The 23,783-nt window shown below is 42.1% G+C and overlaps 2 protein-coding genes across 6 annotated transcripts in view; one reads left to right on the top strand and one right to left on the bottom strand.

Annotated features, from left to right (window-relative positions):
* Positions 1 to 22,460, top strand: snn (stannin). Of its 4 annotated transcripts, none has more exons than XM_073060318.1 (3): positions 1 to 211; positions 3,862 to 4,010; positions 20,912 to 22,460. In XM_073060318.1, exon 3 carries the CDS (start codon positions 21,009 to 21,011, stop codon positions 21,267 to 21,269), a length of 261 nt encoding a protein of 86 aa, XP_072916419.1. In that variant the 5' UTR covers positions 1 to 211; positions 3,862 to 4,010; positions 20,912 to 21,008; the 3' UTR covers positions 21,270 to 22,460. The 4 variants fall into 4 exon arrangements, with proteins under 4 accessions (XP_072916419.1, XP_072916418.1, XP_072916420.1 ...); XM_073060319.1 differs by lacking the exon at positions 1 to 211 and adding an exon at positions 327 to 500; XM_073060317.1 differs by lacking the exon at positions 3,862 to 4,010 and having other exon boundaries at positions 2 to 211.
* txndc11 (thioredoxin domain containing 11) overlaps positions 22,285 to 23,783 on the bottom strand; it is a 76,281-nt gene continuing 74,782 nt past the window's right edge. For both annotated transcript variants that reach the window (XM_073060315.1, XM_073060316.1), the window contains exon 12: positions 22,285 to 23,271. In XM_073060315.1, the coding sequence (XP_072916416.1) occupies positions 22,695 to 23,271 (577 nt within the window). In that variant the 3' untranslated portion in view covers positions 22,285 to 22,694. The remainder of the gene's footprint in view (positions 23,272 to 23,783) is intronic.

Below are 23,783 nucleotides of genomic sequence, written 5' to 3'. Positions count from 1 at the left end.
GCCTGGACGCGCAGCTTTGCAGGAAATTGACAGCGGCGGCGGCGAGCGGCGAGCGGCGTTCTTGCCGCACGGTGGCCCGGGGAGCGCCGCAAAGGTCGGGCAGTAGTATGGAGATGATGCCGCGGAGTTTTCGCCCGCCTCTCGCAAACGTTGCGGTAACCCAGGACTGAGCTGCGAGTTGACTGGCGATTCTTCGGAGAGTGCGGGAATGGTAAGCGATATTTGTGTCGATTTTTTTTTATATGAAAGAGCCCCGAGCTGTGTATGTCTTTGCACGCTTTTCATTTTTAATATATACTGCAGGGGCGCTGCTTTCCGCAGTGGAAACCTTTGTAGCAATGCAGGATCCGGCGATCGGAGAAACAAAGCGACGCAGTGTTTAAACGGCGATATTAGATGGCATTGCGAGTGTCAGGGTCGTAAAACAGAGCAGCGGCTGATGGGGTTTGTACACGGGACGCACCGACCGCTCATCCGAACCCACCGCGCCGCTGAATAATGTGAGATTTTTTTTTGGGGGGGGGGAAGCCAGATGAGGAAATCGGTTGAAATTTCTTATTTTTCTTTGCACGTTCCACGCGCAGCGGATTGAGATGCGATTTCAGCAGTAATTTAAAAATTCATGGTGTTCATCCCATTGGAGTGGCATGGGAAGCGAGTCTTTGCGATTGTAGACTGCCTTTAAACCGATTTCCTCGCTGTTTGCGGAAATATGCTCAATTCGCTCTCTTTTTTAAATTCGCAACCGGGCAACTACCCTGGGTGATTTTTTGTGTGTGGTAGATACTTGGTAGGCAGTGTTTGGGCGGTTGGACTATTACAAAGTAAGAGGCGAATGGTTTTTTGTTTATAAGTGATTTTCTTTTAGTAATAACTTATGATGCAGTTAGAATTTTGAACAGCACAACCTCGCGTATCTCCTTTGTTTACATCAGTCCCCCTGGCAAAATATGAAATTCCTTGATAACCAATTTTGTTCACAAGCACTTTGGCTTTTTTTTGGGGTGTAAAACCCGATCTATACTACTGGCAGTTAGTTCAACCGCACACAAATGTTGAAGGGAAACACGTGAAAGGTGTAAGATCACTTTATCAGTTTAGGGAATCGGATGTTTTTAATGAAAGTACATTTTTTTTTGACAAATTTCACGGCCCTGCGGCAATAAAAGCGCTAAAATTCCACAAAACTGCTGCTTGCCTGTCAGTTCAAATTTCAAGCCCTTTTGAGCGTTAACATTCAGGAGGTTGCCCGTACAACTTGGACTGTAGGTGAAGCAAATGCTTGGCTTTTTTCCAGTTTGTAATCTTTGGCTTTGTCCCATAGCCACGTTCTGACGGAACATCTACAAAAGTTCGCGCTGCTCTTTTGGGCTTATCCTGGTTCCCGGAGGAGCAATCCTATTAGCCCTGTATGACCTCTCCTTATTTACAATTATCCTCTCTTGTACTTCTCAACTCTTTTTTTGCCATTACCCGACATACAGGAATATTTTCAGTTTGCCAGAAACTCCCAAGACACCTTTTGAGATGTGGGAGGAAACCAGAAAAAAAAACCTGGGGAAACCCTCATAGTGGAGGAGAGAACCTGCAAATTCCACAGTATCCCTTCTGATAGCAGGATGGAACACAGGGGCAGCAGCTCTGACTCCTGGACCATCCCTACAGCTTAAGGCATAGGAGCAGAATTTTGCCATTTCACCCATCCAGTCTGCTGTGCTGTTCAATTAGGGCTGATTTCTTTCCCCTCTCTACACTATTCCCCCACCTTGTCTCCATAACTTTTGATGCCCTTTCCAATCAAGAAGCTGTCAACCTCTGCCTTAAATATACCCAATGATTTGGGCTCCACAGCCATCAGTGGCAATAAATTCCACTAACTTGCCACCCTTTGGCTATCAAAATTCCTCCTCATCTCGTTCTAAAGGGACTTCCTACTATTTTGAAGCTGTGTACTTTGGTCCTAGAATCTCCCTTTATTGGAAACATCTCTTCCACATCCGCTCTTGTCTAGGCCGTTCAATATTAAGTAGGTTTCACCGAGATTCCCCTCATTCTTCTAAACTGCAGCGAATACAGGCCCAGAATCTTCAAATTCTCCACACGGGTTAACCCTTTCATTTCCCAGGATCAGTTTGTAAACCTTCAATGCCAGCATATCATAGGACTTAGAATACTACAGCGCAGTACAGGCCCTTTGGCCCACAATGTTGTGCCGACCCCTTCCTTAATAATGGGGACCCTCCTCACAGGGCTTGGCGTAGCTAGAAAACAAACATTTGGTGGTCAGGCTGATACTCTATTTGAACTCTTGTGGCTAGTCTCTGCAGTTCCAGTAACCTAGGTTCAGTCCTGGCCTTGGGTGCTGTCTGTGTGGCGTTTGCATGCTCTTCCTGTGACTGCGTCTGTTCCACTTTGGATGGTTGCGCTTTCTTCCACATCCCAAAGATGTTGTGGTTGGGTAGTTTAGTTGGTAATTGTAAATTGCCCCTGTGTTTAGATGGGTGGTTGAATGTGGGGAGAATAATAGTAATAATTATTATTATGCATTGTGTCAACAGTGATACTTACAACTGGTGTCACCCCAAAGGCACTACACAATAGCATTAAGCAACTAGGACTACACAGCAATATCTGTGTAAATCTTCAGTAAGCAACAATACTAAACACCATGAGAAAAGTCCGAAAGTCCGTTGCAATTGAGAAATGAGCGTGGTTGGCCTAGTCTGCTCCTCGGGTTTTACCAGCTGGAGCGGTGAAAAAAATGTTTGGAAATTTTCATAATAGTAATAACTTGTAGAGCATTTTTCTTACAACTGACGTAGTTCAAAGTGATTTACGATGGGATAAATTGCAAACATGAAAATGCTGTGGGTGTTAGTTAAAAGCAAGGTTAGATAAATAGGTTTTGAGCTAGTGTTTAGAAGCGTTAACAGTCTGCATCCCTCGAAGTTTCAGTTCAGAGTACGTTTATTATCGAAGTATGTATACTATATACAATCTCGAGATTCTTCTCCTTACAGGCAGCCACACAACAGGTGCCCAATAGAACCCATTAAAAAAAGAAAAGAACACCCAATGTGTAGAAAAAAATGTGCAAACAATCAAAGTAAGCAGATAATGTTCAGAACTGGAGTTGATGGAGGTGAGGAGGGTATTGAGTTCCACAGTAGAATGGGTTAGTGTAAATGGTAGTTGGTTGGCAGTGTGGCCCTGTCACGACTGAGCTAGTTTCTGCACTGTATTATGAATGCAGCTGCCCAGCCTAACTCTCTGGAACTCCTGCCCCATGAACTCTCTAGACCAGTTTAAAGCTGCTCAATAAATATGGTTTTTGTGGCTATGTTTCTGGTCATCCTTTTTACCCCTCTCTGACTCCAGTCAGTTCTACTAGGTGCAGGCAACTCGCCCGAGTCCTCTATCCTGGACCAGTCTTTCAAAATGCCCCCAGGTGTAGCCCATCGGTGATCCTTCCTCTCCCAGAGATGAGGTCTTTGGAGCTTCAGTTGGCATTTTTGTAGCACTGGGTTTTTACGGATGGAGTTGTTAGCCCCTTTCACAGGTGGGCTTGGGACCACCCGTACTGGAGTTCTTCTCTGAACGGGGGTGGGGAGGGGGTAAGATCTGCTCTGCTGTGGTGTGTTTCACATCCCCTTCAGGATTTCCCAAACACTTCCAGGCAAGTGAAGTACGTTTAAGCAGATTCATACTGAAATGCAGTTATTATGCAGAAAATGCAGTGACCAGTTAAGAACAGCAAGCCTGTACAAACATAATAAGGAAGTAGCCTGCTTTAGGAGTTGATGAATGGGCAAATACTGGCCACGACACTGGGAGTAACTCCTCTGCTCTTCATTGAAACAGCACTGTCGCATCGGTTTGAAGTCTCATCTCAACGATTGGCACTTTTGACAGTGCAGCACTCAGTCAGTACTGCACTGGAGTATCAGCCTGGATGTTTGTGCTCGGGGGTTTTCTGCCGTAAGGGTTGAACTCAGATCCGTCAGACTGAGGTGAGAGTTCTGCTAAATGAGCTGCAGTTGCTGCCTGTCAGCTATCTATCCCTGTGCCTTTTCCCGCCCCTTTCCACCATCCCTCATCCCTACCCAACACTCTGCGCGTTTCACGAATGGAACAGTACGTGTGTAAATATCAGATCTGGCTGTTGACATAAACCGTGGACCATATTTCTTGATTGGTTTTAAAGTGGTCTAGAGGGTTCATGGGAGTTCCAGAGAGTTAGGTTTGGGCAGCTGAATTAATGTAACTTCTGTTCCACTCAGATAAGCTGTAGCCAGTTGTAACCCTTGAAGGACATCTAATGGAACCTATGATATAGGTAGAAAAGTCTTTATAAGACTTTATTCTTCTTTGAGACTAATGAAGGACTTTATTTCTGAGGGTGCAGGAGAATGAGGAGAGGTTTGATAGAGGTGTAATAAATTATGAATGGTATAGATAGGGTAAATGCAAGCAGGCTTTATCTTCTGAGGTTGGGGGAGGCTTATCAGTAGAGGTCATGGGTTAAGGGTGAAAGGTGAAATGTTTGAGGGGAACATCTTTACTCGGAGGGTGGTGAGAGTGTGGAATGTGCTGCCAGAGGAAGTGCTGGATTTCAGCACTTAAGAGAAACTTGGAAAGGTTCATGGATGGGAGGGGTAAGGGAGACGTTGGCTCAGCTGCAGGTCGATGGGACAAGTCAGAGTAACAGTTCAGCATGGACTGGATGAGCTTAAGGGCCTATTTCTGTGCTGTAGTGTTCTATGACTCTAGGATTGCAAAACGAGTATATTTAAATTGTCCTCAAATAAGAAACCCATTCTTAGTACTGGGAGTAAGGAGGAGGTGGCTACCTATTGAGAGCTGCACAGCTTGCTAACAAACTTAATAATTAAACAGCAAAAGGCTGATTTTTCAGGTGCTTTTATCTGTTACGTTGACATGCTGAACTCTAACGTACTATTAGCCTGTAGGAACTGAGCGGATATTAAAATATTAATGGTTCATTATAGATGAGTGCCGCAGGGAGGAATGGGTTGGGGGTGGGGGGAGTTACATTCCTCAGATTGGCCTGTATCGCTGTTTTCTGTGATCTATGAATAGGTCAACAAGTGCAAATTGGAATAAAAACAAATTTTGTGGATTTATTTACTTTCCTCCCTCACAGGTTCTGTGAGGGCCAATTTTATTCCATACTTCCAGTTATTGGGTGGTGATTTGTGAAGAGATTAAATATAAAGATTAGATTTACTTGTCACATGTACATTGACATGACCTTGCATCAAATCAAGTCGATGAATGTGAGCTGGGGGCCACCTACAAGCGTCACCATGTCTCCAGCACCAACATAGCATGCCCACGACTTACTAACCCTAACTGCCGGTCTTTGGAATATGGGGGGAAACTGATGCACCCGGAGGAAACCCACACATCACAGGAGAATGCACGAACTCCTCACAGACAGTGTCATAGAGTTATAGAAAAATACAGCACAGAAACAGGCCCTTTGGCCCATCTAATCCATGCCATGCCTACTCCCATCGACCTGCACCAGGACCAAAGCCCTCCATACCCCAGCCATTCATGTGCCTATCCAAACATTGTTTAAATGTTGAAACTGAGCTCGCATGCACCACTTGTGCCAGTAGCGTGTTCCACACTGTCACGACCCTGAAGAAGTTTTGTCTCATGTTCCCCTTAAACTTTTCACCTTTCACCCTTAACCCATGACCTCTGGTTGTAGTCCCACCCAACCTCAGTGAAAAAAGCCTGCTTGCATTTACTTCATCTGCACCCCTCAAATCTCCTCACAATCTTCTACGTTCCAAGGAATAAAGTCCTGTCCTATTCAGTCTTTCCTTTTAGCTCAGGTTCTCCAGACCCAGCAACATCCTTGTAAATTTTCTCGGTACTTGTTCAACCGTGTTTACATCTTTTCTGTAGGTAGGAAAGATGTGAATGGTGGTGGGGTTCGAACTTCAATCGGTGATAACTGGCGCTGTAAAGCGATTGGCCTCACTGCTATGCTTGCAGCCCTTGAATTCTATGTGAGCAAATTTCTGTAAGCCAAATAGCCATTGCACGGGAGTTGCTTGTATTTACCTGTGGGATAATGAATCAGAATCAGGTTTAATTTTACTGGCATATGTTGTGAAATTTGAACTTTGCAGTAAATTACATTAAGTGTGTGTATATATATGTGTATATATTTTAATATAAATTGTGCAAAAAATAGAAATAACAAAGTAGTGAGGTAGTGTTCAAGGGTTCAATGTCTGTTTAGTAATCGGATGGCAGAGGGGAAGAAGCTGTTCCTGAATCGCTGAGTGTGTGCCTTCAGGCTTCTGTACCTCCTGCCTGATGGTAACAGTGAGAGGAACTCACTGTGGAATTCGTTGCCACAGGCAGCTGTGGAGGCCAAGTCTTTATGAATATTTAAGGAGAGATTGATAGATTCTAGTCAGGGCAAGAAGGGATACGGGGAGAAGGCAGGAGATTGGGGCTGAGAGGAAAAATGGATCAGCCGTGATGAAATGGCGGAGCAGATTTGATGGCCAGATGGTCTAATTCTGCTCCTATATCTTACGATCTTATGGTTGTGGTCTTAAGAGGGTAGGTCCTGGGTGGTGGAGATTCTTAATGATGGATATCACCTTTTTGAGGCATCAAGCCTTGAAGATGCCCTGGATACGACAGAGACTGGTGCCCATGATGGTGCTGACTAACTTTACAACTCTCTGAAGCTTACTCCAATCCTCTGCAGTAATCCTTCAACGAAACGGTGATGCAGCCAGTTAGAGTGGCTTGAAGCTCAGTTCAAGGGCACTGCTGATAAATATGAAAGAATTCATAATTATTTTTCCAGGACTAGGTAGCAAAACATGCATATGTGCCTTTGTAATATACTTTAAGAAAAATAATACCTAACCACTCCTACTGTCGTAGTGGTGCTGATGGTGGCGAAGGCCCTCCATTGCTGGCAGCGTTCATGGCTTCCCTCATTCTGTCAGTAGATTACTCTTGGTTTTCACTACTATCAGTCTACTGGGTCCCCGAGGAGACTCAGGAATACCATCACACTCAGATGTAGAAGGATTCTTTATCCGTGACCGTTTTGTTTGACCAGTCAGGGTTGTTAGCCCTGAGCTGAACCCCCCCAGGCCTGGAGGACCGGTGGACCATTCTCAGTTTGGACTCCACCCTTTGACCTGTCTGGCATGGGTGACCCTACCAAGAGCCAAAGCACAAAGCCCTGACTCCAGCCAGCATAGCTCTCCGGTTCACTGAGGCAAGCCTCCACCTAACCAGTTTGAGCTCTTATAATCCTTAAATACAAGGAGGAAGTCTGAAGGAAACAATAGACAATAGATGCAGAAGTAGACCATTCGGCCCTTTGAGCCTGCACCACCATCTTGAGATCATGGCTGATCATCTACTATCAATACCCGGTTCCTGCCTTGTCCCCATATCCCTTGATTCCCCTATCCGTAAGATACCTATCTAGCTCCTTCTTGAAAGCATCCAGAGAATTGGCCTCCACTGCCTTCCGAGGCAATGTTATTATTCGGACCAGATCTATATACTGAGACAAACGTAAAGATGCCAGAAAGGTTGATCGATTCTGATAGAGACTGGAGTTAGAGATTCTTCAAAGCAATTGCCACCAATTCTGTCTGCTTAGGGCGACAAGTCAACTTTTATCAGTGGGCTGGATACTCAGTGGCTAATAGTCATGAATTGTTACTTCAAAAATTGTTTTCAACAGTGAACCATTCCTGATGAAGGCCCTCAGTCCGAAACGTTAACTATTCATTCTGCTGAATTCCTCCAGAATTTTGTGTATGTTATTATGTTTCATATACACTGATTAGTCACTCTATTAGGTATAGGAGGTATCGAATAAAACAGCCACTGAATGCCGATTCGCAGTCTTCTGTTGTTATAGTCCATCCACTGCAAGGTTTGACATGGTCTGCATTGAGAAATACTCTTCTGCACACCACTGTTGTAACGTGTGGTTATTTGAATCACTGTCACCTTCCTGTCTTTTGTTTTTTCACACCATTCCCTGTAAACTCTAGAGCCTGTTATGTGTGAAACATTCGCAGGAGATCAGCAGTTTCTGAGATACTCAGACCACCCCATCTGGCACCAGCAATCATTCCATGGTCAAAGTCACTTGGATCACATTTCTTCCCCATTCTGATGTTTGGTCTGAACAACAACTGAAACCCTTGACCGTGTCTGCATGCTTTTTTGCAGTAAGTTGCTGCCACAGGGTTGTCTGATTAGATATTTGCATTCATGAGCAGGAGTACCTGACAAACTGGCCACTGATTTGTTACGTGTGACGAGGTAAAGGATAGATTTCTGATGCAGATATTTGCTGCTTTCTAAAATGCCCACTGAGCAGGACTTGCTCTTACGGCTAGCATGGACAGGGATGGGCCAAAAGGCCTGCACCTTTGTGGTGAGACCCGTCTCTTAATTATTGCTAATGCTCTATCCAAGCATGAATGCAGCAGTTTTTAAATAGTTTCCTTCAGAGGCAATAAAATATTTGACCATTTGAGAACAAGATACAGAATTTAGGCCTGGGGTACCTCCTCATCCCATCTTCAAATCTGTTGCTGTCAGCCCACCCCCTTCAAATGATTAATACCAACAGATTGCTGAAAATGTCCTGTCTCCACTTCCAATCATACTTCCCATTCAGATCCCTTTATTATTATCTCCCAAATTGATGCTAGCTTTTCCAAAATTCCATGTCTAACTGCTTCTAACTCAATTGTCTTCTTGAAGAGAAGTGATTAAGCACTTGAGAGAGTGTGGTTGGTAGGGCAGTGGGACCAATGAAATTCCAGGGTGCTGAATGACATCCATTTTATCCTGTAATATTGGGGAGCAAGAACTAGAGGCTATCAGTGTACATCAGGCAGCCCTAAGCTCTGGCCAAAGCTCGGAGTTCAAAAAGTTATTATCAAAGCATGTCAACATACACCCTTGAGATACATTGTATTGCAGGCATTCACAGTGGAACAAAGAAATAAAATAGAATATTCTGTAATATTCCAAAGACTATAGTATCAATGAAAACTTTAACACAAACACAGACCAACAACCAACCACTGTGTAAAAGAAGACAAACACTGCAAGTGCAAACAAACAACTAAATATTGAGGGCATGAGTTGTCAAGTCATGGAAAGTGAGTCTACAAGTTGTGGAACCAGTTCAGTGTTGAGGTGAATGAAGTTATCCACACAGGTTCAGGAGCCTGATGATTGAAAGGGAATACAGGTGTCCCCTGCTTTACGAATGTTCACTTTATGCCACTTCGCTTTTACAAAAGACCTACATTAGTAACCTGTTTTCACATTACAAAGAGGATTTTCGCTTTTTACGAAAATTTTTCCCATATAAATTAATGGTTCTTTGCTTAACGCCATTTCGGCTTAGGAAAGGTTTCATAGGAACGGCTCTACCTTTGTAAAGGGAGGAGGGACACCTGTAACTGTTCCTGAACCTATGGCTCCTGTACCTCCTTTCCAATGGCAGCAGCAAGAAGAGGGCATGACCTGGATGGTGGAGTCCTTGATGGATGCTGTATTCTTGTGGCAGTGCTCCTTGCAATCGTGTTCAATGGTGGGTAGAGCTTTTCCTGTGATGGACTGGGCTGTATCCACTGTGTTTTGTAGGATTTTCCATTTTTCCATTCTTGGACATTGGTGTTTCCATACCAGGTCATGATGATCCAACCATAACTATGTATATGAACGGGGTTAAATAGCAGCAGCCCCATTCTTTGTTATCATAGATATGAGATTGAGGTTTACTGTGTCGAAGGTGCAGAGAGGTCAGCATTGAGAAAGGGTATATTAGAATTGTTTTCCATTGCTTTGGTTAGAGCTCCGTTGCTTGTGTGGATGGTATGGTTCCAGGGGACAACATCATATTGAAGAACTTGAAGCTGGAGATGAGGATGTTGATTTAATCACAGAGACCCAACCCATCAAGTCCGTACTAACCATCAACTACCCTTTAAACTACATAATTAGTGTAGAGGATGGTGGTAGATGGAGAATATTTTGCCTGGGGGTCAGTGATCGGTGGTGTTCCACGGGGATCTGTACTGGGACCCCTACTCTTTGAGATTTTCCTAAATGACATGGATGAGGAAGTAGAGTGTTGGTTAACAAGTTTGCAGTGTGCAAGTCAATAGTCACATTTCCTTGGATCCATACAATGGTAACAGGTCTGCATATCATTGTGGGTTGAAGGGCCTGTATTGTGCTGTAATATCCTATTAATCTCAGTTTTATTCTCTCCACATCCGCCTCCCAAGCTCCTACCATTCACCTACATCCGAAGGGCAGTCTAATGGGCAATTAACCAACCAACCCACACGATGGTGGATCTGTGGAATTCATTGCTACAGACGACTGTGGAAGCCAAGTCATTGGGTATATTTAGAGTGGAGGCTGATGGGCTAGAACATAGAAATCTACGGCACATTACAGGCCCTTTAGCCCGCAATGTTGTGCCGACCATGTAACCTACTCTAGTGCAATGTAACCTACTCTAGAAACTACCTAGCATAGCCCTCTATTTTTCTAAGCTCCATGTGCCTATCTGAGAGTCTCTTAAAATACCCTATTGTATCTGCTTCCACCGCCATCGCCTGCAGTGCATTCCGCGCACCCACCACTCTCTGTGTGGAAAAACTTAGCCCTGACATCCCTTCTGTACCTATTTTCAAGTGCCTTAAAACTATGCCCCCTCGTGTTAGCCATTTCAGCCCTGGGGAAAATGCCTCTGGCTATGCACACGATCAATAATGGTGTCAAATGGTGAGAAGGCGGAAGAATGGCGTTGAGAGGGATAATAAATCAGCCATGATGGAAAGGCAGAGCAGACTCAACAGGCCTGTGTCTTATGGATTTTGGGATGTGTGAGGAATCTAGAGCACCGTGAGTCAGAAGGAGAACACGTGGACTCCAACAAGCATCACTGAAGGTCAGAATTGAACCTGGGTCTCTGGACCATTGAAGCAGCAGTTCTACAGGCTAACAGTGGCTTTTAGATGTGTTAATGGGTGGTTGCACCCAGTTGGAGAACTATTTATAATATCAGTTGTGGTGGAGTCAGAGACAGGAATTGAATGTTCTGTGGTTTAATGGGAAACAACAGAGGTAAGCTCAAAGAGAATTTGAGGTAGTTTCCCATTCAAGTGATGTAATAGTGAACCTGCTTCAGTCACTTAGATGGTGGATTGAGAATAGTTCAGTGAAGATAATGAAAAATATAAAATACATACATAGTTATCCTTCACTGACATTGGTCGTCACTGACTAGGTATGTTCTGTTTTTGCTTTTGGTATATCGTGGGAACCATTTTCAGATTTTACATTAAAAAGGTTGTTCATTCTTTTGGTTTTGCATTCTTTTGGTTTTGGTGTTTTGTTGTGGCATACAGGTTTACACTATGGCTACGTCTACACTACGCTGGATAAATCTGTAACCAAAGCTTTTCCTCTTGGTTTTTACCCTCCATCCACACTAAAATGACGTTTTCGTCCCCCGAAACCGGAGCTTTTCAGAAATGCTTTCCAGGGTGGGTATTTTAGAAAACGCTGCTCTGACAGATCAGTGTGGACGGGGTAACCGGAGAAATCTGAAAACGCTGTCAGACAGCAGCGCGCTATTTCATTGTTTTCTTGAACGCAACCTAACAATTTCAGAACAGACGGCAACGAGACTGAAGCCAGAAGAGTTAGAAATGTACTCACCAAATACTTTGATCCATAACTTACTGAATAAATAAGTATACTCACTTTGCCCTGTTTTCTGTCCTTGCTCGTATGAAGATGGTTTACCTATTTATGCAAGTACTTTCTGACAATAGATGTGTAATAGCCTAATGTAACATTGTATGGAAATACAAGATAACACTGATGCAGACATGTTTTATACATTTAACAAGGTGCTTTATTAATGCAACAGAGTTAATCAGTTTTTCAATGTTCGTCGTCAGCCGGGTCATACTGTCGATGGACTCCCTGTCGGTTGCCTCCGTATGCTCCAGTATTTGTTTTTTTTTACTTTTAAGTTCTTCTGCGTGAAAGCCAACAGCTGTCCGTCGTTTTAAGTTTTTCTAGTCTGTAACTACACAAACGCGCACTTTTACGGCGAGAGATTCGACACCAAACACGTCGCTTGTTTTCGGTAGATGTGTCCTGTGCATGTGCAGTAGGAGGAGATTCACCAAAATCTCTGTTTCAATGAAGACAGAGATATTTTTAAAAACGCATAGTGTGGACACCTATCGTTTTTACGCAAAACCGGCGTTTTCAGAATTATCCGGTCTAGTGTGGATGTAGCCAATGAATGTTCTTGAGAAATTTTTACAAGTAGTCAATAATTACCTTGTGAAGGTACTAATTTAACAGCTTGTTCTTCAGATGTTTGTTAAAATGGAAGTGCTTATTGCTTTTGTTTTTAAACTAATTTAAATTACAAATAAACCAAAAGCAATGTTTTTGATCCATGAATTTAGTCAGAGTTGGAAACAGCTCTGCTTGACATGGCTCATCCAATAGGGTGAAGGACAACTTTTAAATGCACCTTTTTAAGGAGTGTTCCATTTAATCAACACAACCCCATGTTTACTTTCCTAAATTTGATTTCCATATACACTCAGTGGTCACTTTATAAGGTACAGAAGTGGAACCTGGTGTGGTCTTGTGCTGCTGTTGCCCATCCACTTCAAGGTTCCATCTGCACACCACTTACAACGTGTGATTATTTGAGTTACTGCCGTCTTCCTGTCAGCTTGAACCAGTCTGGCCATTCTCCTCTGACCATTCTCATTAACAAGGCATTTTTGCTCACAGAACTGCTCACTGGATGATCTTTCTTGTTTTTGGCACCATTCTCTGTAAACTCTACAGACTGGTGTGCATGAAAATCCCAGGAGATCAGCAGTTTCTGAGGTAATCAAACCACCCCTTCTGAAACCAAGAATCATTCCACAGTCAAGGTCACTTAGATTACATTTCTTCCCCATTCTTATGTTTGGTTTGAACAACTGAACCTCTTGACCATGACTATGTTCTTTTATGCATTGAATTGCTGCCACATGATTGGCTGATTAGATATTTGTGGATAGGTATGCCTAGTAAAGTGGTCACCGAGTATCTAGATCTTAGCTTGTCAGTAAGAGAAATGTCATATTAATTGCACCATTTGATTTAAGTTGGTTCTCATTTTTATTTTAAAAATTGCCTTTGATGTTTGCCGCTCGAGTACGAGGTCTGACTAATATTTTGAATACCAAAGTAAGCCTGTTTTATTGCGAAGGGTTGTTGTGGCATACTTCTTTTCCGAGAGAAGGTATGTATTTATGGAGCAGGATTCTGTTCTTGTCACTTCCTGCCAACACATGGTTCTGGCAAAGATGCAACAACAGGAACTTTAAGTCATAAGATCCTCCTTTAATACTGTAAAAATGTAGTATCAGATTTCCTGAATGGATACACCGTCACAGATGTACAATCTAGCAGCCTCTCTAAAGTTTAAAAGTAACTTACAGTCTTCCCAGAAGTTCATTAGCAGGACAAATCTAAGCTGCCTTGTTTTGCTCTATTAATCAAACAAGAGTTCCCTGAAGATGCCAGCAGCAGATCATGCTGTTATAATCATACAAATTATGAAAAGCAACTATTACTCATTTAGCATTTTCTGAAAAGCTTTGGAAGACACTTCATAGGAATGTTATGAAAATCAGTAAGGATTGAGTTGGTGTAGGTCACAATGTTGTTCGAATGAGACTTGAATACATATCCCCATCCCCACATAGAACAGAGTGGCACAGTAGCATAGTATAACACTTTACAGTACCAGCAACCTGGGTTCAATTCCCGCTGTAGTCTGTAAGGAGTTTGTACATCCTCCCCATGAGTGTTTGTGTGTTTCCTCCCAGTCCAATGATGTTAGTTGGTCATTGTAAATTTTCCTGTGATTAGGCAAGGTTTAAATAAGTTGCTGGGCAGCGTGGCTGAATAAATAAATAAATGCACTGAGATTGATGCATGATTGGTTGAATAGTCTGATCTAAAGGGTAACAAAAGGAGTGAGATGCTACTGGGATAGAAATTGCTGACAGTACTAGCATAGATCTATTCTGAAGCTCGGCTAGAATTACAGTCTGTGATTGGAACAGATTAGGAGTCACAATGGTAGTTTTGGTCATCTATAGTGAGGAAATTCTTGTTCATAAGTGCTGAATAATGTAAGAACTCAGTCCCCACATCTAACATTTGATAAGGTCCCACATAGGAGATTGGTGAGTAAAATCAAAGCTCAGGGCATCGGGGGGAAGGCATTGACATGGATAGAAAACTGGTTGGCAGATAGAAAGCAAAGGGTAGCGGTGAATGGGTGTTTCTCGGAATGGCAGGTGGTGACTAGTGGGGTGCCACAGGGCTCGGTATTGGGACCACAGCTGTTTACAATTTACGTCAATGATTTGGATGAAGGCATTGAAAATAACATCAGCAAATTTGCTGATGATACTAAGCTGGGTGGCAGTGTGACATGTGATGAGGATGTTAGAATTCAGGGTGACTTGGATAGGCTGGGTGAGTGGGCAGATACTTGGCAGATGATGTTTAATGTGAATAAGTGTGAGGTTATCCACTTTGGGAGTAAGAACAGGAAGGCAGATTATTATCTTAACGGTGTAGAGTTAGGTAAGGGAGAAATACAAAGAGATCTAGGAGTCCTTGTTCATCAGTCACTGAAGGTGAATGAGCAAGTGCAGCAGGCAGTGAAGAAGGCTAATGGAATGTTGGCCTTTATTACAAAGGGAATTGAGTACAAGAGCAAGGAAATCCTCTTGCATTTGTACAGAGCCCTGGTGAGACCACACCTGGAGTATTGTGTACAGTTTTGGTCTCCAGGGTTAAGGAAGGACATCCTGGCTGTAGAGGAAGTGCAGTGTAGATTCACGAGGTTAATTCCTGGGATGTCTGGACTGTCTTACGCAGAGAGGTTAGAGAGACTGGGCTTGTACACGCTGGAATTAAGGAGATTGAGAGGGGATCTGATTGCAACATATAAGATTATTAAAGGATTGGACAAGATAGAGGCAGGAAATATGTTCCAGATGCTGGGAGAGTCCAGTACCAGAGGGCATGGTTTGAGAATAAGGGGTAGGTCATTTAGGACAGAGTTAAGGAAAAACTTCTTCTCCCAGAGAGTTGTGGGGGTCTGGAATGCACTGCCTCGGAAGGTAGTGGAGGCCAATTCTCTGGATGCTTTCAAGAAGGAGCTAGATAGGTATCTTATGGATAGGGGAATCAAAGGATATGGGGACAAGGCAGGAACTGGGTATTGATAGTAGTTGATCAGCCATGATCTCAAAATGGCGGTGCAGGCTCGAAGGGCCGAATGGTCTACTTCTGCACCTATTGTCTATTGTCTAAGGCAGAGTATGCATTTATTGTGATGGGTTTGAAGAGAGATCTGGCAGACTTTTGAGAATTTATTTACATAATATATGGCTGTCCTGACTGAACCTCCAAAATACTAAAAGTTTGTCTAAATAATTTCAGAACTTGCACTGAGTTATCAAATATCAAAAACATCATCTTGTAATTTTCTAGCTTCATATGATTTAAGATTATATTCTAGGAAATAAATTTCATCATACAATTTGCTTATTAATAGTGCAAGTGATCAGTTACTGTGCTTCACACTGGCTATAATCCAGGAACAGGATACTTTAATTGTAGAATTACCTGCTTTTCATAATTAAAGAAAAGCTTTGCAGGTTAGAACTGACTGAAACTTCTCCATTCTCAGTCTTGGTTTGCATTCCTCTGCTAAGGCTTTCCAACAGTTCATCCCAGCTGCCACCTGGGAATTGGCTGAAGAGACAGAAAGCTCAATTTTTCTTTCAAAACAACTTGCTGCACATCTGGAAACACTAATAGCTGCATACAAGAAAACAGACTTTTGACTCCTAACAGGATTTTATGATTTACTGGAGCATTTGTTTGTTGATCACTCCTCCACATTTGAAAGGTAAATGGAAACTTGTCTAGAATCTGATTTATTGCTATAGGTAGAATGTACCAAGGAAGAGAGTATTAGGTATACATTTCAATGTTTTTATATTAGTTCTGCATATTCTTTTCATTGGGACTAAGTGGAGTAATAGATCAGCAGAGTAGATGGGCTGAAGGGCCTGTTTTGGTGCTGTAGTGTTCAATAACTCATTGCAATTTAATATCCAGAAAACTGAGTTTTGCACCAGGTGCTAGTGAAAACATTCAGCCTGTGCTTAACTGGTTCTACCAAGGTCAAATTTAAGGGCTTCATTTTGAATTAACCAAGTGGTTAACATGGCGTTTTAAATACCACTTTCCCTTCACCTTCAAGTAACAAAGCAAAATTTGTATTTCAGCACCATGTAGTAAGTTACATTTAGCTGAAGAATTAATGTTAGCCTTGTGGTCACTTCATGAATTGAATAGTTTGGTCTAAAGGCCAATTTGAGTTCAGGTGAGGTCTGTAGAACCTGTTGCAGAAAACTTCAAAGCAGACATTCTGAAAATCCCTATTTGTTTTTGGGATATTGCCAATGCAGCGCAGTCCAATGTAATATTTATGAAGTAATTTTCAGTGTTGCAAGGTAGTGCATTCTGATGGCAGTCTCATAAACAGAGTTAAGGTGAGAGGGTTAACTTAATCCTGCAGCATTTGGGTGCATAGTTGCAAGGTTAACGATATCATGCCTGTTAACTCTTAGCAGTGCTAAATTGCAGAATGGTAGATCAAATCTGAGCCAGTGTCTTCACTGGAGGCCACCACCATGGGGAAGTCCATTCATCCACTATGTGTCCACACTGACTTGGGAGGGAGAGTGAAAGAGGCGGGGAAGAGAGGAAAGAGAAATTGTTCTTGGTCTGATCCACATACATCTTAAACACTACCATGCTTCAGGCTACGAGCTACAAACCCTCTCCACTTTTGAAGACGTATTTCTTCATTTCCCTTCTAAATTTAATAGCAGCTATTTTAACCATATCCTTTGCTTTTTCAACTCAAAGTAAATGTGGTCTTTCTAGTTTTACATGTACAGAAATTGCATCACTTCACATCCTGTTCCAATGAAAATATGAATTAATCCAATTTTTCCTCAGCTTAATTTTCTTGTTCTGGTAGCATCCTCAAATCTCTTTTTACATTCTAAAAGTGCAAATGCATCTTTCCTGTAATATGGTGACCAGAATTGTAGTTAAGCTCTGGTGATATAGAGTTCCAATAAAACTATCCTTGTTTTCACTTCACGCCTCAAGTAAAGAATGTTGTTATTTATTATGAGGGGTTATAATGGATATTGTACTGTGTATTTCCATCATTTTTATCCAATACAGTAGTGTTTCATAAGATTCCTTTTGTATAGTGGGGGGGGGGGGGAGAGGGGGAATGAGGACTAGAGACATTTAGCAGCAAACATCCTAGTTCTCACTTACTCTGTTAGTTTGGAGTTGAATGTATCAAAACAATATTTGGCTATAAAAAAAGATACATAGAACACTATGCTAGCCTTTACTTGTGGATGAACAAAGGGACTTGGGGTTCAAATCCATACATCCCTCAAGGTCGCTGCACAGGTTGATAGGGTAGTTAAGGAGGCCTATGGGATGCTAGGTTTCATTAACAGGGGGATTAAGTTCAAGGGTAGAGAGGTCATGTTGCAACTCTACAAATCTCTGGTGAGACCGCACTTACAGTATTGTGTTCAATTCTGGTCACCTCATTATAGGAAGGATGTGGAAGCTATGGAGAGGGTGCAGAGGAGATTTACCAGGATGTTGCCTGGTTTGGAGAACAAGTCATATGAAGCAAGGTTAGCAGAGCTGGGACTTTTCTCTTTGGAGCGTAGAAGAATGAGAGGGGACTTGATAGAGGTCTGCAAGATGGGGTGGATAGTCAGTACCTGTTTCCCAGGGCACCAATAGCAAACACCAGAGGGCATGTGCACAAAATTAAGGGAGGGAAGTTTAGGGGAGACATCAGGGGTAAGTTATTTTACACAGAGGGTTGTGAGTGCCTGGAATGACTTGCCAGGGATGGTGGTGGAGGCTAAAACATTAGGGGTATTTAAGAGCCTCTTGGACAGGCAAATGGATGAAAGAAAAATAGAGGGTTATGGGGTAGTGTGGGTTTAGTACTTTTTTTTTAAAGGATTACAGCGGTTGGCACAACATGGAGGGCTGAAGGGCCTGTACTGTGCTGTAGTATTCTGTGGTTCTAACACTATAGCACAATACAGGTCCTTCAGCCTACAACACCGTGCCAACCCTTTAACCTACTCCAAGATCAATCTAATCTCCCTCCCATGTAGCCCCCATATTTCTTTCATCCATATGCCTATAAGTCCCTAATGTATCTGCCTCTACCATCACCTATGACAGCACATTTCCATGGATCTGTTACCACTGTGTAAAAAAAAAACAAACACACACACACACACACACACAAAACAACCATCTCTTCTGCCCCCCCCCCCCAAACATACTTTCCTCCAGTTATTCCCCTTGTATGAGCCATTTCTACCCTGGGTAAAAGTCTCTGCCTGTCCATTTGATCTATGCCTCTTATTTTGTACTGCTATCAAGTCAACTTCTCCTACTGTCTAAAGAGAAAAGCCCTAGCTCACTCAACCGATCTTCACAAGATAAGTCCTCTAGTCCTGTTAAATCTCTTCTGCACCCTCTCACTTTATTTGGCACCTCCTGTACCTAACAAGATGGCAACTGAATGTATGTGCATAGTCTTCTGCTATCGCCCATCTACTTCAAGGTTCGACATATTGTGTGTTCAGATACGCTGTTCTGCACACCACTGTTGTAATGTTATTTGAGTTACTCTTGCCTTCCTGTCGAGCTTGAACCACTGGCCTGTCACCAGTTTTACCCACAGAACTGCCACTTTTTTTTGTTTCTCGCACCATTCTCTGCAAACTCTAGAGACTGTTGTGTGTGAGAATTCCACATCAGCCTTTTCTGAGATTCTCAAAACTACCCCGTCCAGCACCAACAATCATTTCACAGTTAATGTCAGTTAGATCACATTTCTTCCCTATTCTGATGTTTGGTCTGAACAGCAACTGAACCTCTTGACCATGTCTGCATGCTTTTATGCATTGCGTTCCTGCCATGTTTGGCTGATTAGATACTGCATTAACAAGACGTACAGGTGTGCCTAATAAAGTGGCCACTGAGTGTAGATGAGCTTCAGCCTTACAATTATATTTGGAATAAATGTTAGTGTCCATTCTACATCTATGGACTGGAAACTGTTCTTAAAACAAGATAGGTAATGCAGAATTATGAAATTTTGAGATGCCTTAGCAAAATTAAAGCATGGAGAAACATTGCTTTGTTGTACAACTGTGGATAAGATTTCTTTCACCTCAACACTAAACTGAATCCACAACCTACGGACTGACTTTCAAGGACTCTACAACTCATATTCTCAGTATTATTTAATTATGGTATTTTGTATTTGCACAGTTGTCTGCTTTTGCACATTGGTCGCCTGCAAATCTTTGTATGTAGTTCTTTTGATTCTGTTGTATTTCTTAGTTCTATTGTGAATGCACAAAAGAAAACAAATCACAAGGTAGTACATACATCATTTGATAATAAATTTACTTTCAAATTTGGTGCAGATCTGATGAATTTTTAGTGGCATGTTATTAAGTGTGCAGCAGTAAATTCTCACTGGAAACTTTGAGTATCTCTTCCTTGTTCTTTTATGAGGAGTGGGGATTTCAGTTTTCCCATCTTCTTGCTTGACCCCAGCTTGTTCTATTAGTAATACTTTGCATGCATAATGGCCTAGATAGTACTTGGGCAGACAAATCAGCAAGCTGCTGATTTCTGCACTTTTTATTTCACACCACAGAACTATGCTGCTGTGGGGTTGAGGGTGGATAACACTTCAGCTGCTTTCTCTAAGTAAAACGGAACCTCTCAACAAAAATAAAAGTTGTTAAATGTTCTGGTTGTGTTGCAATAAATGGGTGGAGAAGTGAGGCTTCCAGCTCAATTGGACAGTCAAAGCAGAGGGAGGTTAGTCTAGTCACATCGGGACAGACTGGGGTACATGGGTGTGTGTGATCTAACCTAATGTGCTACTCTATATCTAGCAGTTTGCTATACCTTCATCTTAAGAAGTAACCAACATTGTCGTGCTATGTTGGAAGTTTGCATGCAACATACTTAGTATGAAGGAATCTGTGCCAACTTGTATGTTATCCTTTCTTTCCCCTCTCCCTGCTAATGATTCTTAGTACTATTTCCTATATTTAAAATAGAGGGGAAATTGGTCTTAACCTTTCAGGGGAAAGCATTAGCACGCTAAATTCAAGTACTGTATTTTAAGATTAACACTAGCACATTCTTTTTCTTTAAAAAAGATACTTATTTGGAAGGAATTTGAAAATTAATCACCTGATTTGTTGGTAGGTTTTTCCTCATTAAAATCTTTTAGTGGAATAGGAGCTCCCACAAACCTGTTCAGTCCCAATTTAAAAATAAATATGCAGAAACTGGCATGTACAATCTGAACTGTGCTTGCAGTAAATTCTCAGCAGGTGAGTCAGCGCCAGTGGAAAGAGGTGCAAGTTTCTGGCTGCTTTCAACTGGTCTGTATTTTGATGAAGTCGTTGACCTGAGCATTTTTTCCATCTTCTCTCCCCTGCTATTACCTGACCACTTATTCCATTACTTACATTGCCAGAATCTAGAGTACTTGTGTTGACATGCCAACTGGTAATCTTTATTTTTAAAAAAAGAGGAAGGCATACTAATATTTGTTTTTTTTCTCTCCCCATTGCAGATTCTTTTACAAGCATCTCATCTACAGAACCTTCTCCAGCCACTGAGCTGAAACCTCCTTTTCAAAATTTGAAGTTGAAAGCTCACAGACACTTACCATGTCAATGGACCACAGCCCCACCACCGGAGTGGTCACAGTGATCGTCATTCTTATCGCCATAGCAGCTCTTGGTGCTTTGATCCTGGGCTGCTGGTGCTACCTGCGCTTGCAGCGAATAGGTCAGTCAGAAGACGAGGAAAGCATCGTGGGAGAAGGAGAAACCAAAGAGCCCTTTCTACTGGTGCAGTACTCTGCGAAAGGGCCCCGGGTCGAGCGGAAAGCCAAGCTGACAGCGAATGGTTCAGAAGGTCATGGCTAGTCTGCAGTTGCAGTTCATGTGACAGCGTCTGCTGTTTTGGACTAAACATTTGTAGTCAGATCATTCTTCATACTGTGAAAGTTTAAATCTCTTCAAGCTGCTTATTAAAAGGGCATTACAGCTGGACCTGGTGTAATCAGAAATCTGATCTGCAACTGCATGTTAAAGGAAATCAAGACTAGCCATTTAAAACTTAGTGTTTCCTCCTTGAATTCTAAGCCCACTGAGCTTGTGTTAATGCAGTAGCTACTGTAATTTTCATTCTTACTGAACCTGTGGAATTTGGTGGGGGGGGGGTAAGTGTGTGGGGATGAGTTTGAAATTCTAGTCCATTTCCCATACAATAGCATTTGTATTCTGAAAAGCAAAAATGATTTGCTGTAAGTGTTACCAGACCTGGTTTTGATAATCTTGCAGTGTTTTCCTGTGCTTGAGGCCAAGTTGGAAATGGGGGAGGCGTTGTAAAGGGGAAGAGAAGCAGCTACAGAATTAGAAATCTAGTTTTTAACAGCTCCTGATGAAGGGTCTCGGCACGGAACTGTCGACTCATCGATGCTGCCCGTCTTGCTGAGGTCCACCAGCATTTTGTGTGTGTGTGTGTTGCTCAAGATTTCCAGCATCTGCAGAATCTCACGTGTTTGTTTTAAAATAACCTGATGTTACAATCATTATTTGTGGCAGAACTAGTTCAGATTTGTCTCTCACCCCTGGATTCTGCAAGATCTTTTAGTTTAGAAAATGGAAGCAGGGAGTTGGGGGGGGAGGGGGGGAGGAAGATGAGAGGAATCATTTCTACAGAGTCGCACAATGAAGACTGCAGAATTGTTCTCTAATTTGTGCATGAGGTTGTGCTGAAATGACGTGACTGCTAGGATGCTACCAAAGCACTTTCTACAAACTGATTCTAATCAGGGCCTATGATGGAGAAGGCTGTAGTTAGACACTACAAATGATCCGGAAGGTCTGTACAACAATGGTGGCTGAGCAGTTTGTTAAAATTGAATGCATGTATAAATGGGGTTTGTAGTACTGAAATGGTTTAATTTAAAAACTTGATTGTGGTACTCTACCATAATATTCTTTCCTGTAATTCAGTTTTTACAAATGAATTTACTCTATATACATTGTAATCAAATTTCATTAGTGCAATATTCAATGTAAACAAATAAAGAATTTCCCCTTTTACCAGTACTTATCTGCAAAAAAAATTAAGCTCAGAACCTGATAAGATTTTGTTTTACAAAAACTGGTTATCAGAAAGAAGAAATTTACTCGTTTGATAAAAATTAACAGGTGTTTTTCTTTCTCCTCCCACACTAAGCCCAGTTCCCTTCAAATCATGGCCCAAGTACATTTTAAAAACATTAGCAGTATGGCTCAATTTTTTTTTTAAAAAATCAGTCTTTATCCTGAATGTTTGTGTAGTTAGTTTGGAGATTCAGCTCCTGTACTTTCTGAATGAGTGGAAGATAACTCAGATTCTTCAATGGGAAATGGTGTTGAGGAAGGGTAAGTATTTATCTCCAGCTCTTCTTCAATTGAAGTCATGTATGTTTTTAGTAAAATATTTTCATTGAGCAACTTTTTTGATACTGCTGCAAGCTCATTTAATTTTGCTGCTGTTTCAGCTAGCTCGGTGTTCCTCTGATGGTACAGATCTTTTAGTTTCTCGTTGTGATGTTTGAGCTTTTCATTTTTCTCCTGTAGAGCTTTGTTTTGGATCTTCAGTTGATGTTCCTCATGCCTGGACATAGACAGCTGTGAAGCCAGTTGTTTTTCAGCCTGGTGCAATACTTGCATCTCTGCATGGAGCCTCTTTATCTCTTCCTCCAGCTGGCTAATGCGGTCTTTCTGCAGCTCAGCTGCTTTTTGGATACACTCTGGGTTACAGGAGTGGAATGGGTCCTGCTGAACTAACTGGGGAGAGTGCAGTAGAATAAACCTCACCAGGTTAGGGACAGTTAATGGTAGATCCTCTGGGTACTTCACACTCAAGTCTTTCCTATTTAAAGAAAAAAGGAAAGTTAAAATATGCATATTTCTCGATTTTCTCCCCACAATCTTCTATGTGGATTTTTCAGCATTCCTGGATATAGGAGCTTTCTAAAACTATAGAACATAGGATCCATGATGTAATGTCAATCTTTAAACTTGTTCCAATTTCAATCCATCTTCAATTCTCTCACAGCCTTCCATGTGCCTATCTGAGGGTCTCTTAAAATGTCCCTAATGTATCCTCCTCTACCGTAAGCTCAGCAGTGCTTTCCACACACCTACCTCAAAAACTACAAAAATTAAAATTATGCCATCTTTAGTAAGAAAACAATTCAGGTTCAATTAAAGTTCCAAAAGTGAATGGATTAAGCAAATGTCATAATTTTGGTACTTTTGTGATTTTGGGGTGGGGGGCATTTAAAAAAGGCATAATCCCACTATTTTTTCCCCCCTCAATGGAGCTTTACAACTTGAATGGCAACTAATCTACAGGAAGCAGCGATCCTCTGCAGCACTAAC

This window comes from Hemitrygon akajei, chromosome 11 (genome assembly GCF_048418815.1).
Source record: "Hemitrygon akajei chromosome 11, sHemAka1.3, whole genome shotgun sequence".
Classification (NCBI taxonomy): Eukaryota; Metazoa; Chordata; class Chondrichthyes; order Myliobatiformes; family Dasyatidae; genus Hemitrygon; species Hemitrygon akajei.
The sequence above is the reverse complement of the archived record's forward strand: the minus strand, read 5'-3'. Positions and strand labels throughout refer to the sequence as shown.